At 39.6% G+C, this 26,102-nt stretch overlaps 1 protein-coding gene across 4 annotated transcripts in view; it reads left to right on the top strand.

Moving 5' to 3' along the window:
- ATP8A2 (ATPase phospholipid transporting 8A2) overlaps nt 1-26,102 on the top strand; it is a 349,988-nt gene that overhangs the window by 87,771 nt on the left and 236,115 nt on the right. For all 4 annotated transcript variants that reach the window (XM_056328949.1, XM_056328950.1, XM_056328951.1 and 1 more), the window contains 7 exons: nt 640-722; nt 2,396-2,445; nt 4,585-4,654; nt 6,375-6,459; nt 7,767-7,906; nt 11,126-11,264; nt 18,691-18,755. In XM_056328949.1, the coding sequence (XP_056184924.1) occupies nt 640-722; nt 2,396-2,445; nt 4,585-4,654; nt 6,375-6,459; nt 7,767-7,906; nt 11,126-11,264; nt 18,691-18,755 (632 nt within the window). The remainder of the gene's footprint in view (nt 1-639; nt 723-2,395; nt 2,446-4,584; nt 4,655-6,374; nt 6,460-7,766; nt 7,907-11,125; nt 11,265-18,690; nt 18,756-26,102) is intronic.

The following is a 26,102-nucleotide window of genomic DNA, read 5'->3' as shown; positions in this document are numbered from 1 at the left end:
CCAATTCTGGTCACAGTGTTGGTGAACTATGAGGAGAGCGAGGGAGCTGTAGAGGCATTAGGTTGCTGGAGTCGGACACTAAGTCCACCTATACGGTGGTTGTGCTTCATGACACTTGATACTGAATGAGGTATAACTACCTACTCAAAGTAGAGCTGTTGGCGCTAGTGTCAGCTTGGTTATTTGAGCTCTTTAATGACACTGGTCAGTTCAGTCTCCAGAAGACCATGTTGCATTTCTATAGCACCTGAACTTGGTGCCTTTACAACAGGAAATGGATTAAGTGAATGTTATAGGAATTTAGAGTAACAGATCGTGCTTTCAGAACAGGTATTTCTGCTTTTTCATGTAGAGAAATCTGGCTTCTCCACAACAATAGTGTTTAATGCTTCAGTAATTAAAGGTTATTTTATACAGATGGAGTATGAAGTTAGTGTAGTTGATACTGCACGGCCTTTGTAGGACTAAAATGGGAATGCACTTGTGGAAGAGTGTGCAGAGCTACTCTAGCAGCCCTACAGATAGGGAGTACACAGGAACGGGGGCTTCTGTGTTTCTGCACTGTGGCGAATTTAAGTATTGGCTTTGCAGGCCTTTTCTACCTATCTGATTAAACTTAAGCTGTTCTTGTATTGGCAGATGAAGGGGCGTTAGTGAAAGGAGCAAAAAAACTTGGTTATGTCTTCACAGGACGGACTCCACATTCTGTTATCATTGATGCGGTAAGTAGGTGCGCATGGCACAGACTGCCGAGCTCCTGCAGAGCATAAAATGTCTCTTGTGTGGTTCTTCACTTCCTCTTTACAGTGCTTTTAGGATGCTACGTACAAAAAGCTTTTGCAGACTGGGCAAAGTTGTTTTACTCTGGTTTTTGATGCCAGGTCCTCTGCCTGTGCCACACAGCAGGGTAAAAGGAAGCTGCAAGCTTCTATGGGAAACCACAGCACTTGAGTCTGAAGAGTATTTCTCTTGTCTGGGAAGCACAGATGAGAACACTTTCGTATTAGAAGGAAATTTGTTGTTTGAGAGACTTTCTGACTACTTAGGTTTAATGGTTACTGTACTTGTAAATGTTTAATTCCTAGTTTTAAATTGGGATTTTTCTTCTGAGGAAGATCTTCCATAGAAGATGTAGCTGTTTAACAAGTTCTGCATACAGGGGTGTGTAGTTAATGGGTTAAATAGGATACAGACAGACTCAAACTCAGGCAGCTTTGTTCTGACTTAAGCTGCAGTCTAAGCTAAAGTGGTCCCAGATTTACACACGTGCAACTAGTAGGGTGCTTATTAAGAACAATGGATGTGTTGTTGTCTTTTCCCTCAGGTGTGTTCACTTTCAAGTTTCTTGGTGTATTGCTGAGCTAAGCATTTAAAACCTGTATTTTTCAAAGACTTGTCACAAACTTTTTACAGCTCCTCGGAAAACTGCTGCTTAGTTTAAGGGGAAGAGGTTAGGATGAGCAGTGTCATCTAGAGCTATGTAGGCTCTTCTCTGCAGGAGGACCTAGGCCCACCTGACCTTGTTCTGTACTCCCCATACATACCAACCTGAGAGCATGGTCAGTCTATACCCAGCAATAAAAGCTGTCACTCCAAGAGGTTCCTGTCTCTGCTCATTGCCTGTGTCAGTGGCTGTACATGTAACATGGGTTGGAGATCACTTTTGGTCTTGGGGATACTGCTGAATTGATATGTGCCTTGTAGGACATAACTCTGTACTGCAGTTAGATTTTGCTACAGCCCTTTCCTTAACCATGGAAAATACCACTGGAATTGTGAGACTCCAGTAACTCCCACTGCTCATTCCCTCTATTTTATGACAGAAATGGCAAAGACAGGGTGTTTCAAAATCCTTTTCCTTGTTTAGGTTGTTCAAGTTCAACCCCAGCAAACGGTTGTTGCTGGAATTAATTCCTGTAACAGGAACTACTCCTCAGAGAACCTTTCTTTTCAACAAAAAAAGTCCAATGTTGGCAATTCAATTAAAAGAAATACTAAGGTAGTTCAGAGTAAAGTTGTTGTAATACCAAATGTGGATGACATGTCTATTAACTTGGAATAGTGTTACAGTCTGTAACATGTTTCTTAGTTGATAGTCTCTTAGTTGATAGCTTTAAGTAGTAAATAAGCAGATTAACTGTCAGAGCACGCTTATCCTTCTGGAGTAGTATACTGGATCCTTGAAATGGTGTAAAAATAGTAAACGGAGGATGCCACAGTCCTAGATGTTCAAGAATGCCTTTATTAAACGGGGCTCTACATCACTTGTACCAGCAGAGGGAGCTATTACCACAGCTTATTTACAGGGCGATGTGTAGAGGTGTTACACCAACTTGCTTGTTTACACAGGTAAGAGTATACTGCAAATTTTAATAGTACGTGCTTTCTTTTGTAGCTGGGAAAAGAAAAAACCTTTGAAATTCTTAATGTGCTGGAATTTTCCAGGTAAGTTCTCCTCCAATATACTAAATGCAGGGTAACAAGAAAACTGCTTCTGTAAATAATATATTGAGAATAAAAAGATTCATCTGATGCACTAGAAAAGCTGAACTACCCTAATTTTATCCTGCCCCTCCATCTCCTCGTTTCCAATACAGGATTAATACAGAACTTCTTACAAACTGGTGGCAGTCAGCCTGTGAGCATGAAACTCTCCTCTGCTACTCTAGTTCTGTTTGCTTATTTTGAAGAGTTGCTTCCCTGGAAGTGGTGTTCTGTGACTCAATGATTTCCTGATGTCTCTTCTCTACTTCAAGAACATGCTTTGGGATTGTACTTTTATAGTGCTTCTATAAATTACTTTGTTTTGAGTACATGGAACTGACAGCTGGAGGGCTTTTTGGTGCCCCTTTTTAAGAACCACTCCAGCGATGAAAACTTAAACCTTGCAAGCCCTCTTAGCTTGTCAGGCTAGTTAGGATGGGCACTGCTTGGTTAGCAAGAAGCTTACTGTGATGATTTGCACCCCTAAATCACTGGAGATGATGAAAGGTGCTTTCTCATTATCAGTTGATGGAGTTCTGTCAGTTTCGATGGTGCTAGTCAGCAGGCATTTATGCTCTTTCTTTTACTTTTACTGTGGCTTAAGCCTTGAAGTCTTGTTCTCTGCTGTCTTTGAGTTGGCTCGTTCAAAGTAGTATGTAAAAACTGGTCAGAGAAGATTTGGGTAGGTAGCTTTTCTTGGGTCCTGGCTTGCTTAGAAGATTATCCTTGACAACTTCCCCTTTTCATTCAGAATGGAGTTACTTAAGCGACTTGTGGGAATATCTAAAAAGGCACTAGTAGAGTCTTCCAGGATTTCTGAGAAGTTGAACAGTACCCTGGTGTCTATAGACAGGAGCAGCTGTAGCCTGCATGCAGTGGAAAAAAGGTGACTTAACGTCTCCCTGTGTGTAGCAACTTCCCACTTGACCCGTGAGGGAGTTACTATAATCAGATTTCTAAAAGTGTATGGAAGTTTCCTAGTGTCATTAGCTTGCTCCAGAAATTCTCGGCGCAGCCAATTGCTGTCCTTCTAGACTTTCTTTAGGAAGCCTCAGATGGGATTGTTTTGTCTGATCACATCTGCCAAGAGCTTACTTTCTTATACATGGCTCTTGAAAAAGAGGCTAGATCTCCGAGAGCAGCTTCAGAGGAGGAAGAAGGTTGCTTGACACAGCGATGTGTTTGTACATAATGGCAAGGAAGGAATGAGGAAGGATGATGCTTCTGAGCGTTCCTTTTGCCAGGGAGAAGAATTACATGAAACCACGTGTTCTGAGGGTTCTCCTGGTGCGAGTAGATTTGCTTGTCTCTGCTTTTTATAAGCTGCATATTTCTTCCAGTGGTCCTTTCAAAGGAGAGATTGATAAGTGAAATGCCAAAACAGTTTAAAAAAAGACTTTGCCTACCTTCTTTTGTTAAACATCTCTGTACAGTATGCTATTGTTTATTTAAAAAATATATCCCAGACTTGACTGTCTTGATATGCAGCCCTGCTTAGAGTGTCTGACTTTGTTCTACATAATCCCAGCTATGTAGATCTGATTAGACTAATATAAAAAAAACCTATAGGGAGGCCAAGAGCTCAACTATACCATAATTCCTTTCAATGATATTTCTGTGTTTTTTGAGTTAGGAAGTTCAGTAACTGTCCTTGCCAGTGAATGGTTATTTCAGTGTCTGTTGTGCCTATAATAGTTATGTATTCAGCCTTAATGATTCCATTTCTAGCTTGAGTTCCCAAAACAGTTTTGCTTGAAGAATAAGGAAAAGCTAAGGATAAACGTGATTACCCTTCTTTCAAGAGGATTTTTATGCCATCTTGCTCTTCAAGTTCTTGTTCACTTTTGGTGTGAATCTGGGTTCTGGTTGAGTGCTTGCCCGTGGGAGCCATAGGGCTGAAGCTGGAGATGGGAAACTTAATATTTCTTTTGGGGCATTGTGGGGTCTTAAATTTTTACTGTTATCTCACTTGATCTCAGATGCACTAAACACATATGAGAATTCATTGGCTAGAACAGGACTTAATAGTCATCACTGTGACTTATGAAAGCAAGTTGTGTGTGGTTTTTTTTTTGTGTTTTTTTTTTTTTTTTGTAATAGCAACAGGAAGAGAATGTCAGTGATTGTTCGAACTCCAGCAGGACAGCTACGTCTCTACTGCAAAGGGGCTGTAAGTAATTATGCTACCTAATGGAGAGCTAACACTACCAGTTATTTCAACAGCTGTGGCTGATGCTGGCATTTCATGACCTGTTTGCTTTCTGTTTAGGACTAAGTGATTTAAGACATCTGTCACTCCTCTGACTTCTTGCAGGCAGGAAGATTGCTAGCCTTTTTACTACCCAATTGAAATCCTGAAACAAATGGGAGCAGTACCCTTCAATTGAGTAAAGTCAGGATTTCACCCAGCTGTGCACCAGCAGTTCAGGAATTAAACTAAATGCTGTTGTCTGAATCTGCAATACTAAAATCTGTTCAAGTGGTTGGCTCTTGATCTGGCTCCCTTGTGTCTCTACACCTGCTATTTGTCATCATCACTTGCACTGTGTTGTGCTTATGTCTTCACTGACAAGAGCAATAACTTAACAAAGTGCAAAGGCTGCAAAACTAGGATTGGCCACAACCAGAGTAGTTATAATTTCAATGGAAAACTAGAGGTGGCTTTTTCCAATGGGGAAAATAACTTCTCACTCCTTTAAGGGTCTGGTTTACTGGAAATTGTCCTGACACATAGGTATAGTTGCACTGCTCTATTGCTTCAGTTTAACTACCCTAATTTAGTAAAGATGTGCTGGCTTCATGCTGGTGTGGTAGGAGTGATTTAAGTTCACTGTCATTGTGTGGTATTTCCAAGTTGTATGTCTAATAGGACTGCATGGATTTGCAATTGTTTTGTGGCTCATGCTATGCCAGAGTTCATGTTGTTTTGGAGTGTCGTACGGGAAGGGATGCAGAACAGGAGAGTTTGTAGTAAGATTTCATGCTGTCTTCCATATGAGCAGGCTCAGATGTCTAACAGAGCAAAAGGGTTGTAGTAATTAGTGTAATCTGGTGTTCTGTCTTGTATGTTCTGCTGCATCCACTGCTCAAACTAAGTTTATTGTCTATTCTGCATGAACTCTTCCACATTCTGATCGTAGTCATCTGTCACATCGGTAATAAATTGTATTATATGCCTGCTGATCAGTGACAGTTGTAGGCCTGCTTACTTGGTTTAAGAGTACAAATTTGAGCAAAAGTAGGGTTTCTGTAATTTATATGTGTGTAGCAACTTGTTTTGATAGTTGCAAAAGAAAATCCAGAGACTAGAGAGATGTAGGTGATGGTGCTGTGTTTTGATTGTGGCTATTTTCAGGGCCTTTTCAGTTGCCCTTCTAGTGATGAAGAAAGTTGCTGCAGGAGGAAGGCTATTTCTGGGAGAATTTTGTGGTAGAACCTGATCAGTGTTCTTGCTTCCTGTTGAAGATCAATGGGAATACTTTCTAGTAGGGGTTGCAACAAGCTTTTCTGCATGGGACTACAATGTGTACTGAATAAGACCAGACGGTTATATCCTCTGATATATGTATCTATGATCAATGTATTTCCTTATTAATTCAGAAAGGAGTGTTCTGTGCTGTCCCATAACGGTGACCCCTGCATGGAAAGAGGGGAGGGCAGAGTGTACTTATGTCCCCATTATTTAAAATGGATGCAGTATCTCTCCCACTGAGCTCTGTCCAGATTACTTAAACCAGAGTCCCTAAAACCCGAATGTATTACTTGTGTATATAGTCTTTGGGTTCTGATATTACCAAGTCCACTCAGGTTACTTAACTTGAGCTTGTAAATACACAAATGGAAACTTTTTATGTAGACTTACTCTGTTGTAATGAATTTGGTTTTAATAGGATAATGTCATTTTTGAGAGGCTTTCAAAAGATTCCCAGTATATGGAACAAACACTGTGCCATCTTGAATACTTCGCAACAGAAGGTAAGAGAAACATCAGGTCATGAGAATTCAGTTTATCAAATTACTTGCAGTGTTCTGCACTGTCTGCATTACCAAATAAGACTGTATGAAGGTAAATTAAGATGTGGTGCATAATCAGTCAATTAACAACTCTAGGGCAGCTTCAAGCCTAAGGAAGTTTGTGCCCCGCTTCTGTATGATTTTAGTAGGGAAGTGGAATTTAGACAGAAAAGATAGGGTTCTGTGTGCCCATGGTGAAGGGAAAGGGTGTGAGTTGTGGTGCCCAGAGTACTGCAATTACATTGGTGTTAGAGGTGGGTTTATCAGTGCAAAAGTCAGATGACAAGAGTCCCTGGTTTTATGAGGCAGAGTGATAACCTGAACGTGCTGAGAATCCTGGAAGACCAAGACATCAAAGATGATCTGAAACTGTCTGTAAGGCTTTTGACTGATCTAACACCTCTGTTCACAGGGAAGTACTTGCCTTTGTTCCCTCTTCTGCAGTAGCATAAGATATTTGTATTATAGTAAAGCCGTGAACCAGTGGCTTTCTTCCTAAATCTGAAAATATATTCAGCTTCTGGGAAAAAAAACCACAAACCAAAACAACAACAAAAACCCCACTCCAACAAAACTACTCTTTTTGCAGGCTCCCACATTCGTGGTAATGAAACTCTTGTGTTCTGTGGCACACGCTCCTTTCTGCTTAACTTGTGCCGGGAGGGGTGTGGGGAAATCCGTACTTGTGTATGTTAACGTTTTTTCAGTGGTCTAACAATATAGTTTTCCAACTTCATGGGCCCTGTTCTCTTCTGTGCATGTGACTCCCGTTATTAATGCGAGTTACGTGCATACACCGAAGAAAGAAACGGTCTAAAAGGCAACGTGGGCTGTGCAGTATGTTTGACAAAGTAATACCTTTAATCACAATAGGTAGGCAGTTCTTTCATTTGATCTTTTTGATACAATACTTGAAACCCAAACTTGCTTTCATATTTAAACTAAAAAAAGATGACACTTTTATTGCTCCGGTATGACTAGATTGCAATACTGAAAATGAAGAAGTTTGTGATCATTAGGGTATCTTGATTTTCAGCAACATTGTAACCTAAATGAGCCAGACCTTTGTTCTACATTTGTGAAAACAGAAATGCTTTAAAATTGTACAGGGAGATTTTCTGGAATCCAGAGCTTTAACAGTGTGCATTCAAAGCTTCTGTTGATCCAGTGACATATTTAGAATTTAGCATTCGTTAGCTAATTCATAACATCAATGATTTGCTGATACTCAGTGTAGTTTTACTGTGTCTAATGGCTGTTTTTTGTAGGTCTGAGGACTTTGTGCATTGCTTATGCGGATCTGTCAGAAAACTCTTACAGGGAGTGGCTGAATGTCTACAATGAAAGCAGTACGGTTCTGAAAGATAGAACTCAGAAGCTGGAGGAATGCTATGAGATCATTGAAAAGGTAAGACACACTTTTTTGATGACCAGATACAGAATCCCTTACATGTGTCTCTTCCCATGGAGTTTGGGCTTTGTACAGTAAAACAAAGTGTTCATTTCATTCACGAGAAACTGAAAAAGTAGTTGTAGATGACAACCTGCTCAGTCCATAGACCTCTCAAGTTTTAATGCAGAAATCTGAGACAAACTTGCATATAAAAGGTCGTTGCTACTTACAAACACTTCTTGCATTCTTTGTGTCGTGCTCCCTTGTGTAAGGTTGATGTAACTTAAAAAAATGTATAAAACAGTGTATCTCAACAAGTTCCCATAGTACTAACATATTAAGAGAAATTTATTCCTCCTTATACGGCACTCACAGTTCAAGTTTTCTGAAGGCTGTTCTAGACATTGTAGAAAAAACAAACTGCTCACTGAGGCCTCTAGTCACATGGACTGAAAAAAGGTGAAAAACTGCCCTCCATGTGAACTGCAGAACTCATAATTCTGGAAGGGGAAAGTAGATATCCAAGAACCAGTGTGAAACTGTAGTTCCACACTAAATGAAATATTAAAATGTCAACAGTAGGGGCCGGTATTTCTTTGATACTTGTTGGTCTTGCTGCTTTGGGTGATGCTGGTAATCGCTCTTCTCACCTACACTTGCTCATGCTCTTTTCCCTTGCTCCAGTTATTTCACTCTGATTTTATTTAGTGCTTTCTTTAAAACAGTCTTTCAATTTCAGTTTCTTTATTAATAAATACTAACAATGCAACTGAAGTTCTGGAGCACTGTTGGTTATTTAAGTTAGTTGGGGCAGAAGACAAAAGGAGGTAAAAACTAGGTTGGGAGCAACTTTAACAGGATACAGAAAAACTCCAAGAACTCTTTGATAACTAAAGATGGGTGTTGCTTTTCAAGCTAATGCTTGAAGTTGTCTTTTGTGTTGGTTGGTCAGTAACAGTGCAGTTACTTAATCATTGATTCTGTAGGTTTGCATAGTTCTTTTCAGCGTTCTGCTTCCTCTGCTGTTCTGTTTTTACTGAGGTGAGGAAGTAGCATGACTTGATTCTCTTACTTCCCAAAATGTTTTCTCAAACCTTAGATAATTTTTGGCCATCTGCCTTCTGTCTCTTTTTACATTTTACTATCTTGAAAAAAGGGGACTTGAGTGGGTTGTAGAATTGTGGTTTCGGATTTAGTGGCATGTTGGTAGGAAATATCCACTGTATTCTGTTCTCCTTAATGTTTGCTTGCTGGTCATACCAAGGAGCAGGAACTGCACTCAACTTTTTTCTTAGATGTGGTATTTCCCAGGTTAAACTCTGGTCTATAGGCACTTCTTTGCAGATAATAAACTTGCTTGTGGCTGTAACAGAAAATATAATATATTTTAACAGGCCAATTTTGTTTCACTTGAGCCTTCCATGAAAAAAACAATAAGAAGAGTGGGAGAGCTGCTTTGTCAGTCTGAAGGTTGAGGTCACTGGATCATAGTACTGGTGTACATGTGGAAAAAAACTTGAGGTGGCTTCCTTCCCTGCCTGTGCACCAGCTGAGAGGGCTTCAGCAGGCGCAATAGTAACTCAGTAGCATGGCCATGCTGAATCCAGTGCTGTTGTGTTTAACTGCTTAACAAGTGATTTTGGGAATGAAAGATCATCTGTGATAGTACACTTGGATTGCATTTGTAACATTCAAACGTTAGCATCAGTAGGACTAATGTTTCATCAGGAGGCCGTAGGGCGCTAAAGCAAATGACTTGGTTGCATTGATCTACTGCCTTTACCAGCTGAATATCTTGTAACAAAACTTAAACTTTGTCCAGACCTGTAACTAATGCCAGCTTACACCTGTATGAATCACAACTTCCCTTTGTTAATTATGCATGCATAGACAGATACAAGCAGGAGCTGTTCTAATGCCCTCTTCACAGAATGGTCTGGGTTGGAAGGGACCTTCCAGATCACCTAGTCCCACCCCCCTGCCATGGGCAGGGACACCTCCCACCAGACCAGGCTGCTCACAGCCCCATCCAGCCTGGCCTTGAGCACTGCCAGGGATGGGGCAGCCACAGCTGCTCTGGGCAACCTGTGCCAGGGCCTCAAGGCCCTTGTTGTAATAAAAATTCTTCCTTTATAACCAATATAAACCTATTCTCTTTGAGCTAACAACCATTTCCCCTTCTCGTGCCACTGCAGGCCTTAGTAAACGGTCTTTCTCTAGCTTTCTTGTAAGCCCCCTTTTATATGTAGAAGGGCCACAATAAGGTTCCCTGGAGCCTTGTCTTATCCAGGCTGGACAATACCAGCGGTCCTAACTACTTCTGTTCAATTCATCTGTTCTCACTTGTTTTGAATCATTATAATTCCAACAAAGAATAGAAGCTGTTACTTTTTCAGTGCAAGTTCTGAAATGATACAGTATGACTAAACTTAATTTATATAAAGATATTAAAGTTAAAATAAATTTATGTATAGTCTAAAAAAATCATTAAAATGTTTTTGAATTTAACATCTTCTGAGTAGATGGTGCCTTTTGACCGGGTGTATTTCTTAGGTATTTTTGTCTGCCTGACCTTTTTTTGTTTCTGTAATGTGGCCAAATCTTTTCAAGCAGTTGTTTTAGAATTGCCTAAGAATATGACTGATTCTGTAGTATTAAATTTGTTGTATGAGACGTGTTTTTCTGGCAGACATGTCTATGTAGACTAGAGATACTTGGACTGATTAATGTTCATACCACTTGTATTACATAAATGTAGTGATTATATCCATAAATAGTTGAAATAATTTTTGCTTTGAGTGATTGTATCCAGTCTGTATGTACACTTCATGGGAGAGAGATTAGTTTAAATGATGTGATGCCAGGTGACTTGCATTTTGTGAGCTTAAGAAACATATAAACTGTAACTGCTCATGTTGCTATGGTTTACTGAATGCTCTAGTACATTCATTCATCCATAGGCTAGCTTTGGAGTTGTATAACGTGAATTAATGGATCTTGAAACACTGTCATCTTTCTGATCAGAAACACTCTCTTCCATTTGGTACCTCTTGAAATGTGAATTGTATGCAGAAGAAGTAGAATAGGCACACCAAAAACTTACTGTAGTGTATATTGCTTGTCAAAATGCTGTATTGGCAATGAAATGCAACATGCTGTCTTTAATTCCTTTTTGACTGTGTTCCAAACAGAGGTTTATCTTAAGAAAACAATCCTTCAAATTCTTTTTTCCAGGACTTACTGCTTCTTGGAGCTACAGCCATTGAAGATCGCCTGCAAGCAGGTGTTCCAGAAACAATAGCCACACTAATGAAGGCAGAAATTAAGATATGGATTCTGACTGGTGACAAACAGGAAACAGCTCTCAATATAGGTATCAGTCTCTGGTTACTCTTAATGTGTTCAGTATGTAGCAGGTTACATGCTAGATCTGCTGTGTGGGGTTTTAAAGTAAATCAGGCCTGCTTCTTACAGAACGGTTCTTTCATAGCAGGCAGGCATGTGGTAGCCTTCACTTTGGAGGACATGGGGTTTTGGAGTAAAGTCTTTACTCTGTCAGGCTAAGTTCAGGTGTTCTTTTAAGGCAAAAGGGAATGCTGCTGCGCTTGGTTAAGTGCAATTCTTTTTCGTGCTGAGAGAAGTACTTCTGTGTTCTTAGAAAACCAGAGAGTTCAATCAGACTCATCTTTCAGTCATACTGTGCATTATATCAAACTATTTTACAGCTTTTTTTCTGTTCTTACTGACTTCCTTTAGTTCTAGACTTTCACACAGTTTGGGATATGATGTGAAATATGGTAATACAAAGCATATAGTTTACAACTTCTTGCAGAACTTCTCTGTGAAAGTACAGGTGAATAACTGCTCCTGCTGTCACCTTATGGCACGTTTGTTGGTCAAGTAAGTTGTGCTTGTTAGTAGAAGTGTGTTGCTGCTATTGAGTGTATGGATAGAGTTTAATATGGGTTCTTTTATCGAGGCAGAACATGGATATCTTTGTCTCAAGCTTGTTGATGCATCTTAACTTGTAAACTAAGCTCTTTGTAATGCAAAATAAAATATCTTGCAGTGATGTGAAAAACACACAAACAGGTGTGCTTGGGTACTGATATAATAGAACGGTAACCTACTTAAGACATAGGTATTTTATCTGGTTACCTGTTTTTGCAGTATAAAACAGGAGAGTTTTTTAGTGCTGTAAGTTTAGGTTTGCTATTGGGAGCAGCCCTTAAACATCACATTGACTTTTAGGGCGTAAATGTATCTGATAAAGCAGTCTGTATACCCAACTCCATTTGTTACTTGTCAAATACAATTTTACAGTAAGGCAGAGCTGAACTGAAGGTGCACACTGTAATTTCAGTCCTGTAGCAGCTAGATGTTGTGCTCTGTAACACGCTATCATGTAGGCTTGCATTGAATATGCCACATGAGTAGGTCTATTCAAAACTCAAATCCTTAAGGCTTTTTTTCACTGTGGATGCTTGTAAGGTGGGCAGCCTGGGTGGTAATGCCTTGTGCTGTCACAGAATGCTGCTGCGCTTGAAATGCGGATTTGTGAGCTATGCCTACGCTGCCATTATGCCATAGCCCTTCACACACCATTAGTAGCCTCCTTAGGAGAGTGGCTATCCAGGTCTTAATTGAGTACTAGAGACTTAATAAAGGAACAGGTCCTGATATAAGCACACCCCTGCTACGACATCATCTGTCTCCCAAATAGAGTATCCTTGGAAACAGTGCCAAGATGCTCTTGTGATAGTTTTTGATGGTTTTTCTCAGTGTAACTCATAAATATGCCTGGAGATGGAAAGAGGCAGAGTGGCACTCTAGTGACCTGACATCTCTTAGAGTGACACATTTTGTTTCTTCTGTCTAGAAAGCTCTGCTTATCTGCCCTGTCTCTAGTGTGTCTATGTAAAGTGCCATCCACAATTGCATTCAGGTTTGCAGATTAGTCTGTTCAGATGTATTAGGTGTAGCTTAAGGGGATCCTTAACAGCATAGGTTGCTTTCTGTTGAAGGAGCTATTTCTTCAGTCATCTCAAGATCATGTTGACCTAAAGATTCTCTAACTATAGGGAGAATGTGACCCGTGAAGCTTTTCATATGTAGAACTGCATGCAGATGCATCTGGGTGTATTTCAGGCTCCTCTTGGCAGAACTGTGATGGTCTGTAACTGAGCTTACATTACCTTTAGCAAAACTTGGGGCATTTGCTATTTTTATCTGGTTTTTAAGTTTTTCTGTTTTGATTGGTGTAGTGGAATTCCAGAATGTAGTCTTAACTGGCTAGAATTTCTGCTTACTTGCCAAAACTGAATCAAGTTCCATGTATTTCTATGTTGAATCTGGTACCAAGAGATGAAATAACTTGAATTGATAAGACATCCCCTTATTCCTAATAAAATTTTATGTAGACAGTGGATTTAAATGCTAGTGATCTGGTTTGAATCACTATCTGCACATTTTGCTTTCTTTAAAAGTAGTAGTCAGCTTGAGGAGGGAAGTATCATCCTCTGACAAATTAAAAAAAAAAAGGCGCTACAGATATGTGCATAAATACCTGACATAAGTGATATACTGACAGCAGCTAGCCTGAACACAAGTAAATTTGCTTTACACCAATTGCTTATTCTGAAGGCTGTGAAGGAGACTAACTTCCAGCTTGTCTCTAAAATTTTTTGTATTTATGGTAGCAACTCGTAAGGGAGACACTTATTCTTTTCAACTTCTAAATTATCACTTTTAGCATACAATTTTGTAGTAAAACTCAAACTTAATTAGCTTCATGTTCAAGTGGGCTTGAAAGTAAAATATGTGGCAGTCTTCCAGTTGTATGTAACCTATTAAAAATGTAATAAACATAAAATTTAAAACACAGTCCACATGTACACTTTATGCTTCCAGTGCAAATGTGCTATCTGGGGACTAAAAACTATTTTCATGCTCTCATTGTGTGTGAAGGTTATGCTTATGTATTCTTGCTTGCTGTATGGATATGCATATGTGTCGAGGTATATTTGAGCTCTTAGCAGCTGCCCCAAGGAGTTGGAGTGCTTTGTTCTTCTAACTTCATATTGATTTAGTGGCCTTCAGAATTTGTATGTCTGTCTCTTGCTTTCTCAACTTCTCTGAAGAATAATGATTGACTTTGCTGTGGGGTGATTGTATGCCTTCCACTGAGCCATGTGCCAGCTGATAGTTCAGCAGGTGAGGAGGGTGTTCCTGATGATGAGCTTTAAATACTGATCAACCATTTGAACTTTCTACCTATAGAAAATAAAGAGTACCAGGTTTAGAAATGTCTCTGAGTGTGACATATGGTCTTCGGTTTTTATCAGCTGAAACTATACTTACTGTCTGCAAACAGTTCTAGAAGGTTTAACAGTGTTCTTGTAGTCTTATCCTTCTCTTAAAACAATCTCCAGACTCTGGACTTGTCTTGCCTTTCAATGGGGCAAAAAACCCCCATGACGGATCTCTCTTTACTACCATCCTGGTGCTCAGCAGCCTCCCAGAAAATCAGTATTGATGTATTTCCAGACAGTTAATGATTGTTTTCTGGGAATGGGAACTTGGTGTTTACTGAACTGCATCTCTCCCTTCAACAAGGAACCAATCTCTACAGTTGAGCTGAAGTGCTCTCACTGTATGTATTCATAGCTGTGAGCACTGCCTTCAAGTCATAGAACCATAGAAGGGTTTGCGTAGGAAGGGACCTTTGAGCATCTGGCCCAATCCTCCTGCCATGGGCAGGGACATCTTTACTAGACCAGGTTGCTCAAAGCCCCATGCAACCTGGCCTTGAATGCTTCTAGGGATGGGGCATCCACCAGTCTCGCCACCACAGCATAATTTTTTTTCCTTATTTCCAGTCTAAACATATCCTCTTTCAGTTAAAACCCATTGCCCCTTGACTTGCCACTACAGGTCTTGGTGAAGTCTTTCTCAGGCTTCCTTATAAGCCCCCTTTATATACTGAAGGCTCTCCCCAGAGTCTCCTTTTTCCAGGCTGGACAACTTGAACTCTTTGCCTTTTTGCATAGGAAACGTGTTCCAGCCCTCTGATTGCTTTTGTGGCCCTCCTCTGGACCTGCTCTAACAGGTCCATGTCTGTCTTGTGCTGGGGGCCCCAGAGCTGGATGCAGCACCCTCGGTGGGGTCTAAGGTCCAACCAATCATAGAATCATTTAGGTTGGAAAAGACCTTTAGGATTATCAGATCCAACTGGTAACCCAGGACTACAAAGTCCACCACTAAACCATGCCTCTAAGCACCACTTCTGCATGGTTTTTTTTAAATGCTTCCAGGGATGGTGATTAAACCACCTCCCTGGGCAGCCAAGTTCCAATGCTTGACCACCCTTTTGGTGAATAGTTTTTTCTGAATATCCAATCTAAACTTCCCATGGCACAACTTGCGGCTGCTTTGTCTTGTCTCTTTCATCTACCAGCATCCCCAGGCACTTAAGTAGAGCTGCTCTGAATCTGTTCATCACCCAGTTGGTACTGATATTTGGGATTGCTGCAGCATAGATGTAGAACCTTGCACTTGGTCTTGCTGAACTTCATGAGATTGTCATGGGCCTGCTCTTTGAGCCTGTCAAGGTCCCTCTGGATGGCATCCCTTCCCTCTAGCATATCAACTACACCATTCAGCTTGGTGTGGTTTGCAGACTTGCTGAGAGTGTGCTCAATCCTACTGTCACTGGAGAAGATATTAAATGGTATTGGTCCCAGGACTGACCCCTAAGGGAGACTTAATGGTTTCCACTTGGACATGGAGCTGTTGACTGTAACTCCTTGGATGCAGCCATCCAGCTAATACCTTACACATCTGAGAGTTCAACTGTCAAACCCATATCTTTCCAATTTAGAGGTGAGAATACTTCATTTAAATGGAAAAATAATAATAAATCATAGCTCAACATTAAGAGAGCTGAAGCATACTTGTATCCCTGTGTGAAGTTTGAGCAGGGCCATATGTGCCCTTTCTAAACAAAAAAAATAATCATTCTTGCTGCAGATGCTGGATTCTGGTATGCCTGCAGAATGAATGTGCCTGTGTACTATAGCCTTGAACTCAGATTCAAGCAATCTTTTTTTTCCAGGACATTTGAAGGGAAATCAGCCCTAATAATATCTGATATATCTGCCTCGTGGACTTTTAGTTAGACTTTTAAAGAGCTAGACAGCAAATTACAGGTGTGGATTGACATTTTATACCTGGCTTTGAACCAGCAGTTGATCTTGCTTTAGTGGAAAGCATTGACAAAAATAGGCCATGATCTTAGAGATTGTATTTTTTGTTTGCCATTTTAGTACTGCCAATAATAACTATTCTTAATACTAGTATAAAACTTTAAGATAAGACTTCAGATGTCACTTGTTACAGTTACCAGTTTGTTTTATGGTAGCACTAGATTTTAACATCTTCATAGTCCTGAAATTTTATGTAGTATATAGATCTCCTATAAATCTGTTTTAGGCTTGATTATATCATCCTACTCCAATCTTTCCTTTGTGCTTAATGTGTTGACAAGATGCAAAATTGCAGGATCAGTTCTTCTGATTCCATGACTTCCAAGATGCACAGCAGAGCAACTCTCTTTTCCACAGTTGTTTTTTTTTTCAGCTTTACTTGTCAAGTGGCATTGTGCTGGTCTTGAAAGAGGTAAAATGAAACTGTGTAGTGGTTTAGAAATTACAGCTTGCTATTGCAACTGCTGTTCCAATCAAATACTACTAGAAAATTCTTTTGAATGAGTTATACTGAATTTTTAACAGCCTACTGTGCAAGGCTTATTGCCATTCCCTGGGGAAAGAATAACCCTGACATGGAAGGAAGTGCTTAAGTTATTAATATACTCTTTTTCTCCTCAGTAAAAATAAGAAAGTGGTTCTTCAACCTGGGACTAAATTTCAAAAAAGGCAAACTGACTTTTTTCGAAGTTAGTGTTTTGTTTATCCTGCTGAAGCTTCATTACTCAGTTCTGTACTACCACCTAAGTACTTCTTCACAGGCAGTGGAGATGATCTGCAAAGCTTTACTGATGTAGGCTGTGTGTTGTTAGAATGTATTTCATCCTTTTCCCATCAGGTATACGTGCAAGTTCAATGTTGTTCTGTATTGTTCTCTAAAGCAGAAAGTAAATCTTACCTTTTAACATAAATAAGATTAAAATACATCTGCAAGGTTGCACCTGATATTGCACACAGCTGTGAAAATGCAAGAGAAACAAAGCTTTTGCAGGTAATCAAACCTGCTGCCTGAAAGCACCTGGCTATGTGATGCCTTCCACAAAGGAAGATGAGGGATTTGTTTTCTTGACAGCAGTTGTTCATGTTCCAGGCAGGTTAACACTGGATTACACCTACAAAACTGGCCCAATTAGAAAAATTCTGTAGCCTGAGGAAAAGATTTGCATTGCAATTGATGAGCCAGTATGGCCTTCCTAAGAAACAAAGAATTCCACAGAAAATAAATTCATGCCTGAGTTGTTCTTTTGCACTTATGAGGTATGGGGACTCTAAATCTCTTTATATTGACTATGCTGTGCTGCTTTTGAACCTGTTGGCAGTGGTTCATCACTGGGATACTACTCTTCGACAGCAGTAGTCTCCAGTCTCCATTTAAGAGAAGTAAGACTTCCTGAGACCTCTTTTTATTTGACAGCAGTTTTTAAACTTGATGTGATTGGTTTCTATACAAAAGCACATTAGAAATATAAAATAATTCTATTGTATTTCCTTTTCCTGTGTAACTTAGATGAGCATTAAAAGGCATACGCCTCAAAATAGATGAGTTCTCTACTGTTTCACAAAGCTACCTGATTGTGCCAATCCCAAGGGAACCTGTATGAACTTTTAGGATAGTGCAATGGGATCAGTCTGATGTGAGTTTGTGTTTCTCTCCTGCCATTAATATGAGCTAGAATTAAACTGTTAATTCTGTAAACGCAAAGTATATATATCCTGGATACGACTTTGTCTCGTGTTGGTGACAATCATGTAGCAGAGGAGCTGTCACTTCAGTGTCATTGAGTGGTACTGCAGTCACTGGCTTTTACTATTGCAAATATAAGAGGTGTTTTTTTCTGTCCTGATAATTTCTGCTTTGAGTTTTGCTGTCGAGGCGAATGGACAGAACTGCCTTCAGAGTGCTGCACTGGACTATGGCAACTTGCTCTTGTTCTTTCATGCCTTAGTCCTACACTAAGAATAATCTAGTGCAGTTACCTGATGGCTATAAAAGTCCGCTGGGGATTTGTGTGTCATTGATTAGTAGTTCTGCTGAAGCTTAGGACCTTCCCCACTAAACTCTGAGGAGTAAAAAATGCTCATGTAACCCAGGTGTGGGCTAAGGGGATTAAATAGCATGGACTAATTTAGTGTGTGCTTCCAGTCATGTGGCATAACTGCAGCTGTGCATTCAGATCTGTTCCTGTTGTGTTGAAGGTGACACTGCCTTCATGTAGATAAAGTTTAGGTACAAAAATACTTAACTTTACTGTAGGGCTATAGACTGTATTTATTGCATCCAGTTCATATGGTGTTTTCTTTGGTTAAAACATCTCAAGTGGAGTATTGGAAATGCAGATAAAATGCAGCCTGTGTTGCTAGTAAAGTTGTCAAGTTGGAATGTGTCCTTATACACCAATGTTTCCAGTAGCCTGCCTGGTAGGAGTAACTGCTCAAAAACTAATCTGGCTTATAGGTGCTCATCTTAATGTTTAACTAAACCTTAAATAATCTTTTGAGAAGTAAATCCTTGTGTGTTTTGTTGTTTTCTTGCAGGATACTCTTGCAGACTCATTTCACAGAGTATGTCTCTCATCCTGGTCAATGAGGATTCGCTAGACGTAAGTAAGCTAATACTGGGACAATTCTTTGCAGAAGGAGGTGTGAACAAAAGGAAAGCTGTTAAATAAAATGACAAAGTTCATCTCTTTCCTTTAAGGTAGTAAGATAAAAAAATCATGCTAAAACAGGAGTGGGTTGTGCAAAATGTACTCTTGAGGTATCCAGTCACAAGTTGTACAGATCAAACTATAGTCTCAGAACAAGGAAGTAATTAGCTCCAATGGTTTAATTCTGCTGCAAACTGTTGAAACCTGCAGTATGCCATCAGGAATATAATTGGGTTTTAAGGTATAGATGTAGGAGTATGAAGAAAGAAAACCAAGTTAAAAGACTCATTTCAACTTAATAAGCTATCTTCAGCATTGCATAGAACAGCTGTAACCAACCTTAACATCTGAGAGCAAGCTGCATTGTGAAGTTACCTATGTACTGCTTTTGGGACCTAAAAATGGGATCAGAATTTGCCTGTGATTGGTTGCCATGCTCCTTGAGTATGTGCAAAAATTCACTAGAAAAATCTTGAGTTTGTATGTGAAACTTCCCAAAGGTAGCTTTTCCAGTTTGCCTGTCTCAACATCTGTATTGGCATTTGATATCACTTGAATATCTGATTGCTATTAAAGGTATTTGTAGGATAGATGAAAAGATATGTAATGAGCAGTATCTGGTATGTGCATTTAAAGTTGGCAATTCATCTGGCTTCACCAGATGGGAGATGCAAAGCCTGTATCTGAGTATGGAAGGAGTTGCTGGATATTTGGAGATCTGGTGGAAGAGGGGAATACTATTGTGGCAAAGTAACTGTGTGAGACATAGCTGGGAAATAGCACTTATGTAATGTACTTTATGGTAGCCTTGACAGTGTTTTCAGCTTAGACTTAACTTGTTTGTATGCAGTTGTGGCATCTCAAGGCTTAGAGTTTTAGATCACCAGAACTTGGGAGATCCCAGTGAATCCAGGGGAGATGAACTGCCTCCAGAGGCTGGATTGCTAGGTTCCATGCAGTGTAACGTACCCTGATGCAAGCTGTCTTGCCGCTGAGTTCAAGCAACAAAGACCATGTTAGTTTTCTTGCAGAAGTTCTTTTCTGTGTTACTGTATTGAGTCTTGTTCAGATAACTCTAGTGGTATAAGGTGGATTCCTTTTTTTCGTTTTTCAAACTGTTAGCTGCATTAAGTGTGTATAGATTGGAGTATACAAGGTGTTTCAAGCAAATATCTAAATGCCTTCCTGGAGACTTCAATCAGTTCAGACTGTTTTCTCCTCCCATTTTTCCACTTCCGAATGGCCCCTCTTCAAGAGAACTGTTTCCTTTTTGTGATATCAAAATACTGCGCTGCTTACGAGCTTCTTAACACACTTGGCTGACTAGACCTTTTAATGTGACGAAAGATGCAAAACTTCAGCAGAAAATGAGCAACTCGTGGTCTTTGTTGCTTGAGGCAGAAAGGTTATTTGATTAGAATTATACTAATAAGAAAACTTTGGGTGTGAGGGTTTTTTTTCTGATTGTATTGTGAACTAAACCTAGAGGGAAGAAGCTGGTTGTGCTTTGTGTAGTTTTCAATTTTTCTTACACATTCTGAAGCTCTGAAGTTGTTTGACCCTGTAGTAAAGCTCTTAGTTCAACCTGAATCAAAAGTAATTCCTCTAAATTTGCAGAGGCATTGTGCCTTTTGTGTATGCCTGTTTAGAAATAATAAAGCTTAGACAATGATTACCTGTGGCTAAAGCAAGGGAGGCAAACTGAGAAGTTATTGCTAGATCAGAGGAAGAAAATGGAGCTAATGCTGCTTGGTATTTAGAAATATCCAGAAGTTGGACAAAGTAGACCTTAAGCCATGTTAGCCTGACTGACTCATTACTTCCGGTTTTGAATACCACGATATAGTGAGATGCAGATTTTTTGAGTAAAAAGTGAATAATATTCACTTTTTCTACAGTGAATATTATTACAGAAGGTGCTGAGTACTATCTCAACAGCTTCAGCACCTGCTTTTAAATTGTGACTTCTGTTAGTCAAGTGAAAGGACCGTGAGAGGGTGGGCCGAATAATGGAATGATTTACTACGTATGCCTTTAGTGGTGAGCGTTTTGACTGTGGGGTTTTGCTTTAAATGTCAAACCGTGTAGGTAGGATGGTTCAAGGACTTTCAATATGAGGCAAAAATGAACTTGCATTTTCTGGGATGAAAGGCTGGACTTAAGCAATAATAAGTGAGTGAATGTGCCTAGATCTCTGTTGTTCTCCTTTCCTATCTTCAACAGCAGTAACAGCTTGGCCTTGGCCTATGTATAGAACCAACTCTGGTTAATTGGTGTGATTGCAGTCTTGCTGTTATAAAACAGACACAGACTCACTGAAACACATATAGCTGTACAAAGGAATACACTTAATATATATATTACTGTAGGATTTTTAGACTCCCAGAAAGGCTTCTGTGTTTTATGTTGAAAACTTGATATGTTTTCCATTGCTTTAGGAAAGTAGGGGTTTTAACAAACGTCATCTATGCAGTTGACATTCCTGAAGTCCTAGTAAATCCTTCTGCTGCTTAGATAAGTCTCTGATTCTTCTCTTGAAACATGAGAAAATGGTGGCCTAAGACAGTTGGTTTTAATTGAGTAGATCCTATGTAATATTTGAAATGTGCTGCTTCAGCAAGAACTTGTGAGACTGTATCTGTTCAGGTCTATCTGCTTGCACTTTGTGGGCTGGGTAGTGGATTTTGGGGAAGGCATGCTAATAGTCTCCTTACCCAATCTTTTTGAGTCCCTTTCAGAGTGTCACCTGCCTACCTGACAGCTTCAGTTGACAACCCCTGCCTCAGTGTATACTCTAAATGCCAAATTAATTGTAACAAAGTGAAACCTATTCTTACTTTTATCTCAGCATAGACTTGCAAAAGCGATAATGGCTACCAGAGAGAAAACACAACTGGAGAAAGAAATAAAGAGCTTAAGAATAGGGTGCAGGAAATGCTGGAAGATAGGAGCTAGTGTACTCCAAGGAAATATAGAGGGAATCTCCCATTTTCAAGCTCCTGAAGGCTTATTTTGATTCCTTTCTGTATTTAGCATATGCCCTTTGAGGTTTTTATACATTTGTTTTTTTTCCCCAACTTTAGCCAAGGGGTAATGTAATGTGGGAACTGAACTGGGAGAAAATGGCATCTCTTCTCACTTCCCCCATGCCACCACTGCAAATATTGTGGTCTGCCAAAATGTCACTTGAAGTGAAAGAGAGGATCCCTGTGGAAAGAACTTCATTAAGTAAGTTACAAAAAGGCTAAATACTTCATTCCCCATGAAAGAGAGGGTATGAAAGGGAAAAGGTGACGGATCTACCCACTCAACCGCTGAATCTTGAGTCCACTGCCCAGTTTCAGATTGAAGTCTTCTGAGGCAGTGGGGGTAAGACAGGAATAAACAGTCATCTTTGCTGTTGAAGAGATGGATGCTAGAATCAAATGAGGAATAGTAGAGGAAGCAATTATTTTAACAATTTTTAAGCTTCTGTGTAAATAAATGTGGTGCTTCTCTCGTGAGGTATTGTGTTAACTACCTGAGAAGTGGAAACTGTTGAGTTCAGAAAACTGAACGCAGAAGAATTTTTTTTCAGTGATACCCAAAAAGAAGTTAGTCTCTTGGTCTGAACTCCAGAGAGTTAACTTTAAACTTCTAGAGAAACAAGACTACTTTAACAGCTGTGTAGTACAAATGAGAAAATGGGTACAAAAAAACACCCCAGGGTAATAAACTGGGAAGCTGAATGGCTATTGAACTGTCTTAAGAAGATCTGAGGTTGTATTAGTCTTCATGATCCAAATTAAGATAAGGACAAACTGTAAAACTACTGTTACAAATGTTATTGAAAATCTGTTCTCTTATGATGTTGAAGTGTTGGCAGATTCATCTAATTAGCAGTCTCCACTACGAACAACAATCAAAGGTATATTGACAGATAGACCCCATGATGGTAGAGGGGGTCACAGATCATATGTAAGAAACACAAAAATATTACTGGACTCGCCTCCTGTCTCAATACCAGAAAGCACTTTGGTAGGGGGTGTGGAACCTATTTTAAGACCCTTCAGGACACTCTATTTGTCTTGAAAGAGTGTATGGGGATGGGAGGCTTTCTGACTCTGCAGAGTACTGTCCATTATGATGGATCTGTTCCTCCAGTAAGAGCAGTTAGTCATACAGCGTGAGAGATCAAGGCTGACACAATCATTAATATGTGCCATTTTGTATGCATCTTGCTGTGTTGCTTCATGTGAGGACACACTAGAATGAGAAATTCTTATCAAACGTGAGTTAATATAGAATGATCTGCTCTTTCCTCCCCTTTGTTTTGCCTGACCTCTGCCAACATAGGAGGGAAATATGCGATCAATGTTCTGTCAGGCATACTTTAAACACCCTAGATAAAAAATTACAAGCAGCTCCTCTGCTCATTCTATTCCACTGAACTCCTCATTCAGCTATGGAACTGGAGGTAGCACTTGGGAAAATATGATAATAGTTTCCTTTTTTAAGTTGAAATTGTAGTGTTGCTGATGGCTCAAGTTGAATTGAATGCCTTAAACCTTGACTCTGGCTTCAACTGTGTTGATCAGCAGTAGCTCAGTAGAATCACTTGAGGATTCACTCTTGAGATAGCTGAAGATACTTTGCAGAACTCAATGCTAAACACTTGCCTCATTAAAGCCATGTTGCTTGGAGCACATGAGTGGTGGGAGAGTGGGAAGTGCGAAGTTAATAAGAGGGTTTCCACCTGGGCATAGTACTATATCTACCATGCCTAATTTTTGCTGATACTTTCTGGTTTCCCTTTCATGAGTGAATATGTGAGCTAATACTACAACAGTTGTAAAAAATGTGAAAGACCATTGTCTTTATTTTTCATGCTTTTCATTTGTGTAGCTTTGCTACTTTGAAATAACACCACCTAAATTTTGCAAAAAAATCTGAGAATATCTCTTTTCTGGTCCTGTAACTCTTCAGAGCTGGAGATGACAAAATCTCAGCTGCATGTCTTAGGCAAGGGTTCTGAGGAAGGAGATGTGGCTGCTGTTGGACTGATTTGAATTTGAAAAGTGGTTCTTGTTAAACATCTCCCATGCAAAGTTGAGAACTTCAGATGTGCCATGCATCAGTAGTCTGGGAGCATTTCAGTGTGAAGCGCAGATTTTGTACTTGAAATTTTCTGTGAAATGTAACCGTGGTTGATAGGTGTTGAGAAATGCAGAGTCTTTAACAAGCCACTAAAATGTGGATACATTTTAGCAAAAGCAACAGGTAAAGGAGCATCTATTCTTAACTAATTCAAGTTCTAGTGAGACTTTGTATGTTAAAAAAAAGCTTTGTAGAAAATGAGTATTCCATGTTCTCATTTTTCTCTGCTGCCCCCTCATCTAGCAGATGCTCCATTAAGTTCAGGCGTGGAAGACATTGGTTACAGAGTCTAGCTGTAAAGGAAGACAGTAGTATTAGAAGTTTTTCAGTAAACATAAGAAACCTAATGGAAGCTTTCAGAACATGAGAAAAAAGACAGAAAATTGGAGAGCCATGGCATGTCAGCTGAGTAGAAAAAAACATCATTGACATATAGTTGCTAGTCTTTTAAGTGAAGAAAATGGGTAATTACATGGTACATCATGATGACATATCTAATGTTGAAGGTGACTGTAATGCTTCAGCTCAGATAACGTGTTTTTCCAGAACAGGAGCACAAACTTGTGGAGCTTCTGAACTGGTACATCAAAAATGCTTTGTATTACATCGCTCGTGTTTTCAAACCACAGTACTTCTGCTAGTTTTTTTTCCAAGTACTCTTATCACCATTTTTAATATAGAACTGAATTTTGCATAAGTCTAAGCATAGAACTTGTACATGTTTTGTTAATTGCCGCAGGTTCTTTTAATTCTAAGGTGAGTGTCTTTAGTTACTTGCCAATCTTTCCAGTGTTGAATCTCCATAGCAGTATTTGTATGTTGCACTTGTAACAGAAATTATGACTTCTGCTCAGCTTAGCCCAAGATCCATCAGTAGAAGATTCTCACACTGAAATTCTGTAGCATTATATTTAATATATTCCACCTCTGAAATCCATTAATGCTAAAAACGAATCTTTTACAAGATCCGAGTTGAGCTTAGAGCCTTTAAATATTAATACACTTTCCCCTTTGTGCAGTCCCTGTGTGACTTTTTCCCCCCCACTTCTGCTCTTTGGTGTGCAGCAGCAGGTGAGATGTGATCGAACAACTGCCTTGGCTTCGTTTTGAGAGCTAAATTTTTCAATAAATCATGCACTTGAAGGGAAAAATCAATAATTTTGTTCTCTTCGGGTATCTACTGGGAATGGAAGAGACTAATCTCTAGCTTGATTCAGCTGAGTTTTAGAAACTTAGCATAATAATCTGCAAATGTTTATCCCTTATAGGCTTAACTATATGCATACATATGCTCACTTGATTTTTCTTTCCTTTTCTTAATAAAGCTTTTTCAAATGAAAATATTTTGAGCATGAGATTTACTTTGGGTGTAATTCTTGCATTCAGTTTCTGCTTTAATTACATTTGAAACACCATAAAGTCTTATTGTGTAGCTCTTAACCTGGGTAAATTTCTTTCATTGGCATCTCGTGGAAGCTGAGTTGAGAGCAGTGACAGGCAAAGCTGAAGAAGAGAAATTGGATCACCCAGAGAGGCCCTGGAAAGCATGAGATGAGAGTAGCAGGTATTATAACCAAGCAACGTTGGGTGTGTTCCCCCTCTTCAGTCCTGTGGAAAGGAGAGATAGGGGAGTGTATCGACTGGTTTTCACATTGGGCTGTATTGAACAGTAGCAGAAAGGCAAAATCGGAGGAAGCCCGTTCTGAGCCTGTGTATTTTCCTGTAAAGTAACTCTGATACAAATGAGCTACACAGCAAATGTGCCGTGCAGAACTCATGTGCCTAGACTGACTCAGTCCTGTATTATACATAGATGTAAATAACAAACTGATACTCGAGCGTAAGAACCCTTGATGTCAGTGTCTATTGATGATCATGTTAGTTAAAAGTATTAGCATAGAAGCAAAAGCTGCTCTCTTGTCACTCTTCTGCTTACTCCGCTGTATCTTTTGCATGCTTCAGTGTTTGGATGTGCTATTGAATATGAGCATGGATAAACCTGTTTGTGCTACCATGTTAAAAAAAAAAACAACAAAAATTCATGGTGTAACTTATTGTCTGTAGTCACTGTCTTGACTTCCTAAACTGGGTCTTAGGATTTGCAGGGAAGCTTTACGTGCAGTTGTTTTGTAATTTAGCAGTGAAGAGTGAGGATACAGAAAA

This window comes from Falco biarmicus, chromosome 2, assembly GCF_023638135.1.
Source record: "Falco biarmicus isolate bFalBia1 chromosome 2, bFalBia1.pri, whole genome shotgun sequence".
NCBI lineage: Eukaryota > Metazoa > Chordata > Aves > Falconiformes > Falconidae > Falco > Falco biarmicus.
Note: the sequence above shows the minus strand (reverse complement) of the source record. Positions and strands in the feature narration are given on the sequence as shown.